Source organism: Perognathus longimembris, chromosome 16 (assembly GCF_023159225.1).
Source record: "Perognathus longimembris pacificus isolate PPM17 chromosome 16, ASM2315922v1, whole genome shotgun sequence".
NCBI classification, from domain to species: domain Eukaryota; kingdom Metazoa; phylum Chordata; class Mammalia; order Rodentia; family Heteromyidae; genus Perognathus; species Perognathus longimembris.
Genome location: NC_063176.1, coordinates 17,362,015 through 17,374,858, shown reverse-complemented (window position 1 = coordinate 17,374,858; position 12,844 = coordinate 17,362,015). Strand labels below are relative to the sequence as shown.

Genomic DNA, 12,844 nt, shown 5'->3' with positions numbered 1-12,844 from the left:
AAAGACAACCATTTAACTAGGTAAACGGCAGGCTTAGTGGGTCACCTCCTCAAGAAACAGACCAAGGCATGAACCATGTAAATGGCTGAGGTCAGAAAGAAGCTTTGAGACTCATGTTTTGTTGTTGAGACTGTTAAAAGGAATGAGCCATAAATTATACAAAAAAAGCAAATATGGCCCTCAATCATTTGGCAACTACGAAGTTGTTAGTGACATAGTGGAACCTGAGGTCAATGATTTGCAAGGAGATACAGAGCAGTAGAATAGAGCAGGTACCCAGCAGAGAAAGTCCTAGAAGGTGTGGCTTTGTACTTGTGTTGATTTTTTAGCATGGGTGCAAATTGACCGCTTCCCTGATGGGACAGGCTGCTTCTAGCTATGAGATCTATCACGTTCGAAGCAGGCCCTCGCGCACTGGGAAGGGCACAGGTAGCTCATCGCTCACCAGCATCCTCTTCAGGAGGAGTCATCTGGAGACGCGCCCCACTTCTGCTCTTCCAGGAGAAGCAAGCACGATGCGCCACAGCATCCCAAAGGCTAGAGAGCTTGGTAGCAGGTTGTGCAGAAACTCACTGGGAATTTAAGTGGGTGTATCTGGGATTGATTAGATCTACTGACAAATCTGTTCTTGCTTGGGGCTGCTAGGTAGGGGTCAAACGTTATGTGTACATTTTTGAAACTTGATATTTGACTGGTACTTCCAGGGAAAATGTTTTAAAAGTAGTTGTGAAACTACTTCCCTTCACCCCCGGCTATTGGCAACTTCCCCTTCACTCACACTAAATTCTTATGCAGAGGGCTAACATCATTAAAAGGAAGAGATGTTTTGTATATTCTATTTGCACAGAACAGGAGGTTTTTATTGTAAAGTTTTTGTTTTTATTTTTCACTAATTCTTAGCAAGACCAGTTCCATAGTAGAAAAACATACATATATGTATGTATTCATACGTATATCACACACATATATGAATATAGTTTATATGCTTAATTCGTGTGTGTGTGTGTGTGTGTGTGTGTGTGTGTGTGTGTGCTGGGGCTTTAATGTACTTTGGCACTGTCCCTGAGCTTAATTGTGCAAAGCTAGCACCCAACAACTTCATCCACAGCTCCACTTCTGCCTTTTTTTTTTTTTTTTTTTTGGTGCTTAATTGGAGATAAAAGCTGTCCACACTGGACTGGCTTCCCATCTTCATCATCAGCACTCAGTCTCCTAAACAGGTAGAATTGGGGGGGATGAAGCCTAGGAGCCCAAATGCTTCATATTTCTTCTGAATTATATGGCAGAATCGACATTGGCTTCCATAAAGGAAATTGCTTCTTTGGGCAACATGCTTACTTAAATGCTGGTTTTTTTTTCTTTCTTTTTTTGTTTTGACTTTCTCTCCCATATACTTGTCTTCAACATAGCCTTGCCAACCTCCAGGCAATGACAGGTGAGGGAAACTGAGGTCATGAACCTGTAGGTGGCAAGTTCCCAATTTAGTCCTTGTGCTGCTTTCTGCCAACATGCCAAGTGCACAGTCCTATGCGGGAGACACAGAATGGGAAATGGCACAACCACGCATGCACCTCAGCTCTGCCCTCTACTTTGGGGTGTGCTTTGGGATTATCTTCCACAAAATCCATGTCTAGGTGGGTGCTGGGAGCTTTACCTGAGAAGCATGCAGATCAACTGCCACCAACATAGCGGGCGTGGGTAAGGGTAGCTTGGCTATTACCACTTCTTAAAGCATACAAGCTATGTAGACTTTTAGAATTTAAGTACTAGTATTTGAGATCACCATGGTGAAAACTAGGACTCATAACAATTGTGACAATTTAAAAGAAAGAAGACGGATACTCGGGAAGGTATGAAGGATTTAAACAGTAAGACCAAACAAGGACTTCCATATCTGTCTCTTTTTATTTTTCATTTCTTTATTGTCAGAGTGATGTACAAAGGGTTTACAATTTCATACATAAGGCAGTGAGAACATTTCTTATCCAACTTGTTACCTCCCTCCTCATTTTCCCCCACCTACCTCCCTCCCCGTTTCCCTCCCCTCAACCATGGACTTTAAAACACATCATCTTTAAAACTATAAGGCATCACATGATTCAAATATATCTCTGATGGCTTTGCAACTTAGATCTTATTTGTTTACTTACTTATTTACTTTTAAGTTATATATTTATAAGATGAGGATGTTTCACTGTGACATTTCCATATGTGCATATAGTAAACTTTGAAAATATTCACACACACACATAATCTTCACATCCTTCTTCCTTATTTTTTTAATATTTTGTAGTTTACTTATGCTGTACACACAAATACATAAAGACAAACACGTGTACTTTGATACTTTAAACACCCTGAATCTTCTTGTTTTCATCTTCCCCCATACACAGATCCTCTCCAATACATTTTACCTTTAACATTCACTTCCCATGTCAATTATAAGGATGACAATGCCAATAATCATTTTAGCTCTAAACTCCCCAAATGAGTGAGAAAAAAAATTGACCTAACATATGACTCTCCCATATCACTCCTGAGAAAATATCTGAAGGAGAGTAAATTAATGTATAAAAATATAACTATATAATCATGATTATTGAAGTTTTGTTTACAATAGCCAAACTGTAGAATTAGCTGAGAAGCTCAACACCCAGTGAATAGGTTAAAAAAATGCACATGTGCACAGCATAGAATTTTACTCAGTCATGAAAAAGTGAGTTTATGTCATTTGAAGGAAAATGGATATGTCTGGAGATTATCATGTTGAGTGAGGAAACCAAAACCCCCAAATATTTCATTTTCTCACTCATTTGGGGAGTATAGAGCTAAAATTATTATTGTCATTATCACCATTCTGTCTCTTGATGCTGTACAACAATTAATCTTGAATACATCATTCAGCCTCTCTCAGTCCCAGTTTGCAATAGGGAGAATTTTCTACTTGTATAAGATTTTGATTTTTTTGACACTTAAATGGTGACACACTTCTGTGGGCTTTGACTGGCTTTGTTTCTCAGCTCTGCACTACAATGGATGTCCTTAATTTTCACTTGTCCATTTACTGAGTGAATGTTTATTTTAAATATTTATAATCTTGCTGGTACCAGGACTTATCCTGCTAGAAGACTTTTTATCAGCAGAGCAAAAGTAAAACAAATTTTCTGTGTGCTGAGCATGACATTTATTAACAAGAAGGGACACAACCCTCTGTAATACCAATAGTAGAGAACTAGAGAAACAACCAGGAATGTCTTCTTTTTTATCTTGGAATTTCATTAGCAAACTAACAATATGTTAATGTCTAATGTTTTTAAAATTAAAATTAATGGAACAAACTAAGAACTAATTATCTCATAGCCAATGAATAGAGAAAAGGTAGTGCATATGTAAAATGGAATAATATTTGGCCATAAAAAACAGAATTCCATCTTTTGCCACATATGGATGGCCCTGGAGGTCTTTGTGTTAATTGAAATAAACACAAATATGACATGGTCTAGACCACTTTGTAAAGTTAAAAGATTAATTTTATAGAATTGTAGAATGGTAGATTGTGGACACTGGGGGAGGGAAGAAAAAGAGCGGGATCGAGGGAAATTTATGAGCATATTCTCAGTTAGATGGGATCAAGAACTTCTGATATGTTCCTGGGTGGATATAGATAATAGCAATGTACTATGTATTTCAAAAGTCTAGATGAAGGAATTTTTCCTAAAGAAATGATAAACAATGCAACCAATGCATTTACTTTTATGTAAACTTTACATGAAAATGTGCGCATATATTAAAAACATCGCATGGCAGGGCTGGGAATATGGCTTAGTGGCAAGAGTGCTTGCCTCGTATACATGAAGCCCTGGGTTAGATTCCCCAGCACCACATATATAGAAAATGGCCAGAAGTAGTGCTGTGGCTCAACTGGTAGCGTGGTAGCCTTGAGCAAAATAAAGAAGCCAGGGACAGTGCTCAGGCCCAGAGTTCAAGCTCCAGAACTAGCAAACAAAACACAAAACAAAACAAAACAAAAATCACATGGGAACACATCAGTGTGTACAACTTTTACATTTTTATCAACTGAATTTAATTAAAAACAAACATTCAAGTGGTGATTCTGGCCTTGGAAAAGCAAAAAGATCCAACTTCTGCACTGCCAGAAGTCACGTGTGGGACCACTTGCTCTCATAAGACAAGTAACTATCACGGCTACAGAGTGGATTTCAGTTGTGACAGCCACCACAATCTTCCTCTTGATAATTACAACATGATTCCTCCACATATGGCCATGATTTTTTCCACTTTCATATGTATTTTTTTTTAAATCAAGGGAAAGGAATGATTGGCAAATCCAGCTATCTTTCCCTTTACAAAAGCCAAAACAAACAACCTGAAATCCTCAGAAGGCTTCTTGGTCAGCACGTTGCCCTTTGACCACCTGGCTCCTGGAGAAAGGGAGAAGTATTTAATTTTCCAACTTCCAAAGTAAAGAGAGCAAGAGTGAAATGGCTGTAGATATCATGAATAATGTTCACCACCTCATTACCCGCTCACTGCCTGCTTTGAAATCTACAAACGGAGCTAACCATATGAATCACTGCTATGAATCTTACTGCTCTGAGAAAATGTTATTTTCTACCTACTTCTTGTATGCACTTGAATATTGATTGTGGGTGACTGGACTAATTTCCTAAAGTGAACATATGAATTCCATTAGTGCTAGATTTGATACCAAGTAAAGAATTATTTGTTTGTTGATATTCTTTACCTTGGCTAAAGGTACTCTGTTTGGTAGCAAATTTGTTTGTTTGTTTATTTTTTCTTTTGTGTGAGTACTGGTCTTGAACTCAGGGCCTGGGCATTGCCCTTCAGCTTTTACACAGGCTGGTGTTCCACCACTGAGCCAGCCATAGCTCCATTTCCAGCTTTTGGGTGATTGATTGGAGATAATTTCTTGCTTGAGCTGGCTTTAAATTGCAGTACTCATATCTCAGCCCCCTGAATAGCTAGGATTTAGGTATGAGCCACCAATGCCCAGAGAGTAGAAAGTTTTTACATCGAATGTGATGATTTTGAATTACTAAATCCCAAAATAAGTTACTTTGCAAGTAGGGAAGCGAAGCATCTGTCATTATCAATTCCTTAATCAATGGATGCTAAACCATTCCCCAGATATCTTAGAGTCTTCCAAAATTTTAGCACACAAGCTGTCTCTTTCTTTGCCTTTTAAGAAACTCATAACATCATTAAACCATTTATTGATATTCATTCATCTAGGAACATTGCAATCATGTACTTTGGGTGCTTTTTTCCCCTTTTTTCGAAAGTCATTTTTTTCCAAGCTGCTGCCTAGTACTGATGTATTTTAGAAGCGCTGTCTTTCCTCAATGGGTTCCATGGATAGAGTGATGGGAATGCTTATTTCAAGGCCTATACTCCATAGAGTGCATAGGTTGGAAGTGCTTTAAAGTCAGTAATAAAAACAGACTCATGGTTGGCTTTCTGGTTACTATCACTGAGTGTTGCAACTTGAGACAGTAAGTGTACAAAATGGCCTTCCTGTCAGGGAAAACCACCATGACATCCCACTCTGCCCCCCTTTTTTTAATGTCTACATTTTTCACTTCGAAGTAAGTTACAAGTTTAAGGTTTTGAAGAGCAAACAGCCAGGAACACATTACATGTGAGAAAATCCAAGAATTCTTGGTTTGACATACTGACTACAATCATCGCATCACAACATGATTGAAACAAAAGGGGGAAAGAGAAATGTACAGAATTGGAACAAAAGGCAAATTGACCATTAATATGATAAAACTGTAACAGAAGTAAAGTTGACTGTTGTCTTCAGGATATGTCTACTTTTCATTTGTGAAGTAGTTTCTTTTCTAAAAGAAAAAGAAGGAAAGTCAAAGTTCAAATTGTATGTACAAGAGTGATGTTTACTTCAAAGTAAGTATCTCAAATTCAGCATCTCTCTTTGGTTTTGAGGAACATAAAGAATATAAGAGAGGCCCTTATCACAAGGTAGATGTGTCCTATGGAAGGATTACACAGACTAAATTGGACTGTGTAAAACTGTGAAATAAAAATGTCAAGGGCTTCCTACCATTCTAAGTTCAGTTTTCCTTTACATTGAGTTTCAAAACAAACATAAAACAAAATATAAGGAGATACATTTCTCGTGTTTATTGTGATTTCCCCATTTTTTCCAGGCATATTTGGGCAGAAACTAGAAGACACTGTCCGTTACGAGAAGAGATATGGGAACCGCCTTGCGCCCATGTTGGTGGAGCAGTGCGTAGACTTCATCCGGCAGAGGGGGCTGAAAGAGGAGGGCCTCTTTCGCCTTCCAGGCCAGGCGAATCTTGTCAAGGAGCTCCAGGATGCCTTTGACTGTGGAGAGAAGCCATCATTTGACAGGTAGATAGCAGGGTTTTACTGCCCATCCTTTATTCAGAAACTCAGGCTTGACTGAAGGAAAGTAGTGAACTTAAATAAATGATCTGGTAGCTGTTTAGAAGATGAATTTTTGGCCACAGGTTTGGATTCTTTTTATAAGTAAGTGAATAATATCGATAGTCATTGGTGATCATTAAGTTACTATTTTATTCAGTGAAGGTTTAAAAATGTTGTACGTTAAGATGGGCCCACATTAAATCATTATTACATGTTCTTTTCCTTTCATTGTAAATTTCAATGTCTTATATACCACAGATTGTTTTTCTACATTTCAAGCTACTCTAGTTGTTAATCTTGCTAAATTCTCCATCACTGCTGGAAAGCTTGACCTTGCTCTACCCCTAATGACAAGTTCTCAGAGATCTTCCAGCCCTCAGGAATAGTTCCCCAGTCTGCCCAGGCTGCCTGCTTCTAATGTCAATACCTTCTATTTCAGGTATTTGCTGCCAAGAAGCCAATTTCTGGTACTAAAGACTGTTCCAGGAATCTACAGTAAACACTGTGTATATTCTGGGTTAAAACAACTTTTCCAGATTTGGTTTTGTAACAATATCCAGCAGACATACCTCGTCTCTAAAACACTTGGTTTTGGTTGCTGTGATTTAGAGCAGCTCTGGTATGCAAAAGAGCTTCCAGCAGTGTCTAAGATGGGCTGGGCAGGGATGTGGATGTCTGGCTGAGCCTCTCACTTTCCCCTTGTACACCTGCACCTATGCCTTTCAGCCAATTATTGGAACTATTTTCATGACAGCTGAGGATTCTGTATTTCTGAGTCTCTCTAAATTGACTATATTTGCACGCTGTCCATAGCAAGAGATGTCCAGATTACTAAATTTTGAAATGCTCATTTTTGATTTTTTATTCTTCTATCTTCCAAATAGTATACAAAAGACAAGTTAAAATATAATTTTAGTAATATTCAACTTCAATGTTAACTACATTTAGGCCATTAAATATTGATAAACAGGAGAGGGAAGAATGACTAAAAAGTTGACTCTGACCAAGATGCATTGTATTCATAATACATATTAACTTTAAAACCCTTTATATATTTTTGAAGATAATATCATTAAAACGTACATGGGCATGAGTGGCTCACGCCTATAATCCTAGCTACTCAGGAAGCTGATACCTTGAGACTTTCAGTTCAAAGCCAGCTATGAGTAACGTTAGAGAGACTTCATCTCCAACTGGCCAGAAAAAAGCCACATTGGAGTTGTGGTTCAACTGATAGAGCACCAGCAGCCAACAAGTAGGCCACACAACTCCAAGGCCTCGAGTTCAAGCCCTACTACTGGAAAAGAAAAATAAATTGATATAATTTTTCAAATGTTTTAATTATTCTATTAAGGTTCCAATTTCAGAAAAATGATAAGTACATTTTCTTTTTTAGGTAAATAAAAGTTTCACTTCACAGCTCTAAAACAAACATAGAAATAAAACTCATAGTCTATCAAATTTCTCCATATCTTTTAAAATTTATTTATTTATTGTCAAAGTGATGTACATAGGGGAATTGGGGGAGTGGAGAAGGTGGGAGAAAAACTGAGGGAGGACGTAACAAGTTTGATAAGAAAAGTACTCACTCACTGCCTTACATATGAAATGGTAACCCCTCTGATATAACTTTTATTATAAAAAGTTCATTCAGGATGGAAGCTACTAAATCAATGAAGGACTAGGCTCAGACTAACACTGCCATATCAACCGAATATTGTTGGAAAAGCAAACCACAGGCTAACTCAGATTATAGTGGGCAGAAAACTGACTTTAGTCCTTGATAAAAATAATGGCATGGAGCTGAAGAAATGGACAACTATACACATCCATCACTAAAGATAATTTTCTTGTTCATGAATTCAACAAGTAACTGTAATATTTGTGTATGTGGGAGGGGGAGGTGTTCTAGACTCTATTCTAGAGAGAGAGAGAGAGAGAGAGAGAGAGAGAGAGAGAGAGAGAGAGAGATGGGGCATGTCCTCTTGTGGGGTTGCATTAGTAATGGCCAGCAGATAATGAATAAGTGGTGCATAGATAAATAATAACCAAGAGTATTATGACACCAATAGAAATGTACATATTTTCAAATATGCACATTTCTTTTTGTTGCTGTTTTTAAGGGGATGGAGGTTATAGCTAATCCATGAGTTATGAAGTAAAAAGGAGAAAGTAAATATTTAGGGTAATATAATTATAAGCTACACTGTTGGGAAAGAAAAAATTGCTCAAGGGATGATGAGGTTATTTTGAGACTTTTCCAAGTAGTGTTCCGCACAGCCCTCCACCCCCAGTTAATTGCCTGCGTTTGATATGGAAAAACCATAATGACATTTTAGTATTCATATGTGAGTACAACTGCCTGGAATATTGATACGTTCAAATTAGTTTCACCAATATGTTTTACAAATGCTAGTGTGTGTGTGTGTGTGTGTGTGTTTATGTTTAAGACAGATTTTGCATAATACTTTCAATAGACATTGTACTATAAGAAAAACTGCAAATTTTCACTTTAAAATGACCTAAAAGATAAACATATACATATATGTATATACTATATATGTATATGCCTTGTATATGTATAAATATATATATGTATAGAACATATTGGTAATCATGGCACTATTTGAGGGTATTAAAGGAGGTGGAAGAGGAAGAGAGTATGTTAGATGGTAAAGTACACCAAAATATGTTACATTTGTAAATGAAGATGATAGAATGAAGCTCACTGAAAGCCATTGGCCATTGGGAGTAGATGGGATGGGGAAAAGGAGAGTAAACAGGAGGGTTAGTATGAAGTACAGATTGAAGTTCAGTATATATATTGTGTGAAATATCATGGTTAAATCCCTTTGAACAATTAACATGTATACTTGAAGAAAATGAGTGACAAGAATGTCAAACAAGACCTGTCCAGCGTATAGAGAGAGGGAGGGGGAGGGGAGAGGGGAAGTGGATGGAACAGTAAGGCTTTGTAGAGATTGATTTGGATGAGGGAAACTGATGAAGGTGGTGAGCTTGATCAAGATTTATTGTATGCATACATAGACATATTAAAAGGAAAGCCTTTATTCAAGTAGTGGTTACTACTAATAATAATCAATTAACACTTCTTTTATTCTAATAAGGATTGTTTCTCACAGAATTGTTAAAATTGAGCTTTCATTTTTATTAGTTAAAATATATTTATTGAAATCTAGAAGGAAGCGCCCAGTCATTCCTCCAAGCCAATCTCTACTCATTTGCTCTAACATTAGGTATTTTAAAGTGATAGCTTTCTAATAATAATGAACATACATATATTTTCAGTGATAACTAAGGTGTATATGGTGAAATTTGTCACCACATTTAAATATCATTAAAATTACATTTCAGCCTTTAACACTTTGTATACAATTTAGAATATAGAAGAAAAGGAGAGGGAGGAATAAACATTTTACAACCAATAATCTACAGTTCTCTCACTGTAAATAGTAGAGTGGATTGTAGAGACTACAAATATTAGAATATAGATGAGGATATACTTTTAAATCTTCGCATTTTGGCATTGCTTGTAATGTCTCATCATAGACACTTTCCCCTGTCACTACGTAGTTTTCACAAGTCTGCCCTGGTCATGCCATATCAGGATATTGGGTTGTTACGCTGCCTTTGTTGTTCTCACTGTCTTACGCCCATCACTCCTCTGCTCAAGAGCACACATTTTCATAAATCTGTCTGTGCTTTTTGAAGTTATAGATCCATTTGGAGTTTGGAAAGTAATACTTCACATTTGAGTAAGAAGAAGTATTTTGTTCTACAGGAAGCAAATATACCCTCCTTAAGATTTCAGGTCCATGCATCAATTTTCATTAAACCATGTACTTTTACTCTTTGTTAAGGATATCAGATGGCATTTTCCCAGTTTTGGAGCTAAAGTTTGAGAGTTCCATGTGTTCATGGCTTTTATTTCTACAGCTGTGACATTCCCACAGACTCATTGACTGAAGTAAATTCTCCCAGAAACAGTGCTTTCAGTCACCTGAAAGAACTGATATTTTATCAGTACCTGTCAACTAGGAAAAACAAAACAAACAAAAATTTTCAAAAGTTTTCATATCTCCCAGCCTTTATTCCTTATACTTCAGAGTGAAAACAAAATATCTCATTATCTGTTAACTTCACTATCTTTCTAAACAACAAAAGGACGGAGGTATAAAGTCAAGTTTGGAAACCGAGTGCTGTTTCATCTCCAGTGCTTTGCAGATGGTGTCAGCTGTTAAAGATACAATTGAGAAGCGTTGGGGACGCAGGGTTGAGAGTGGCGCTGTGAGTGTTACCAGGGCAGCTCAGCAAAGGAACAGCAAAGCATTTCCAGCACAGCTTAAGTGTAAGAGCAGAGGCCCCATGCAGCGGAGAGTTTTACATCTTCTGTCCAGGAATCCCTTAAAAGAATTGCCATCCCAGGTCCTCCCACAACCCATCACATATTGCGTGCACAATTCCCCGTCCTCCTTCTTTCTCCCTTTTCTTTTATGTCTTTAAATGACAAAAAAAAAAAAGCCTACCAATCAACAGATAGAACATCAATATATGTAACATTTTAGAAGACTAGTAAGCCAGATGTATTTTAATTGAGTCTCCTGGGAAGCAATATAGCTCTGGGCTTACTTGACCTAAGTTATCAAAAGTGACCTTGAGTAGGAATTATCATATTATTTTCTGTAAGACTAATTTAGAAATGTATCTTTGGATATTCTAGTTGTGTGAATCCCACTCACTGTCTTTCCAATTAAAAGGTTGGCACTGACTAGAAATAAGCATTTTAAACAAAACTAGAGTTCTTCTCACTTGTATGGTCCTTAAACCCTAACTTAGGCAATACTGGTAAGATTTTATGCTACAAGAGTACATCAGACCTGCTGCATCTTAGAAAATAACCTCACAGGTCTTTTGCTTGCAATATAATCCTGGTTAAGTGGTCTTCACTACTGTGAAAGATCAGTTATTTTTCTGGAGAACAGCCTGATGTGTAAAATACAAACCTATCTGCTATCTGGGAGAGCTGGTGAGGTATATCAGGGTGTTTTAATCCATACGAAAACTCAAGTGCTGGAGCGTTCCTTAGCCAACTGCAAAGTGAGAGGGACCAAGTATCTTCCAGTGAGTGGGAGATAAAAGAAGAAAGCAATTAAGATCTTGAAAGCATTCGGATAAGTGATAGACTTACATCCAAAAGAGGGGGTGGGGGGGAAGCCCAGGAAGCCTGAAGGTCTGGATGGAAAACTGGATGCCTATTTTCACACCCAAAGTATTCTCTACACCACCATCCTGGATTTGGCCATATCCATTAAGTTTACTTCTAGTTTTCTTTCAATGTATTACTAAATTTTGTTTTATGTAGAACTTTATAACGTCATCTCGCTTATAAGCCAGTAATGACATTAAAAACATGCTACTTCAGAAGTGGAGCTAGGAGAATCAAGGTTTGTCCAGGCAACAAATTACTGATACATCACCTCAAAGAACAAACCTGCTGACATGGACCGCCCATCTTGCCATCTATGTGGGAAACCAAGAGGAAGGTCAATGTCTGGGGACCCCAAGATAAAATTTGAGACCTTATCTTTTTTTTCTTTTCTTTTCCTTTTTTTTTTTTTTTTTTTTTTTTTGTTGGTTGTGAGGTTTGAACTCTGGGCTTGGGCACTATCCCTGAGCTCTTCAGCTCAAGGCTAGTGCTCTACCACTTGAGCCATAGCACCACTTCCTAGAGAGACGTTATCTTAAAATTAACTGAAGCAAAAAGGTAGGTCTAGACTCAAAGGGTAGAACACCTGCCTCCTCCTACCTCACGTTCAAGTCCTCAGTGTTAAACTCTGGTGTTTCCAAAATAAAAGCAAAACATCCAGTTGCTAAATGTCCTTGAATACCATTGATCCCCAAACTCTTTCCCTAAGGCTCTCTGTTTATTTGATAAAAATGGAGACTAGCAAATGCTGAAATTACCTTACTACATCTGTCCTAAATGACTGGTACTTCTTTGGGAGAAAGATAATTCTGTATGTGATTTCAATATCTCATTTATGTGACACATTATTACTGGGACAGGCTCAGGTTTGGGAAATATAGTCAGATCACTGTTTGGTAGGCCTGGCAAAACTCATATCCGCCAACTCTTGGCTTCTTGTCAAATTGGAACAGTGGTTGTGTCTCGGAAGGGTTCCATGAAATCCTCTTAGAAACATAATTACTTCCGAAAAATTAGTGGCTCTTAGGAGGAAATACCTTGTACATGTAAAATATCCACTTGGGTGGTTACTTACTGCACGTTTTATGTGGCATAGGTTTGTAAATGAGAAATTTATCATGTTTTGTTGTAATTTTCTCTCATGTATCTAAAAAGCTGGTC

General features: G+C 37.6%; 1 protein-coding gene across 5 annotated transcripts in view; it reads left to right on the top strand.

The window, feature by feature from the left end:
* The window catches only part of Arhgap24 (Rho GTPase activating protein 24), a 339,907-nt gene that overhangs the window by 296,985 nt on the left and 30,078 nt on the right, over positions 1–12,844 (top strand). For all 5 annotated transcript variants that reach the window (XM_048364348.1, XM_048364352.1, XM_048364349.1 and 2 more), the window contains one exon: positions 6,213–6,420. In XM_048364348.1, the coding sequence (XP_048220305.1) occupies positions 6,213–6,420 (208 nt within the window). The remainder of the gene's footprint in view (positions 1–6,212; positions 6,421–12,844) is intronic.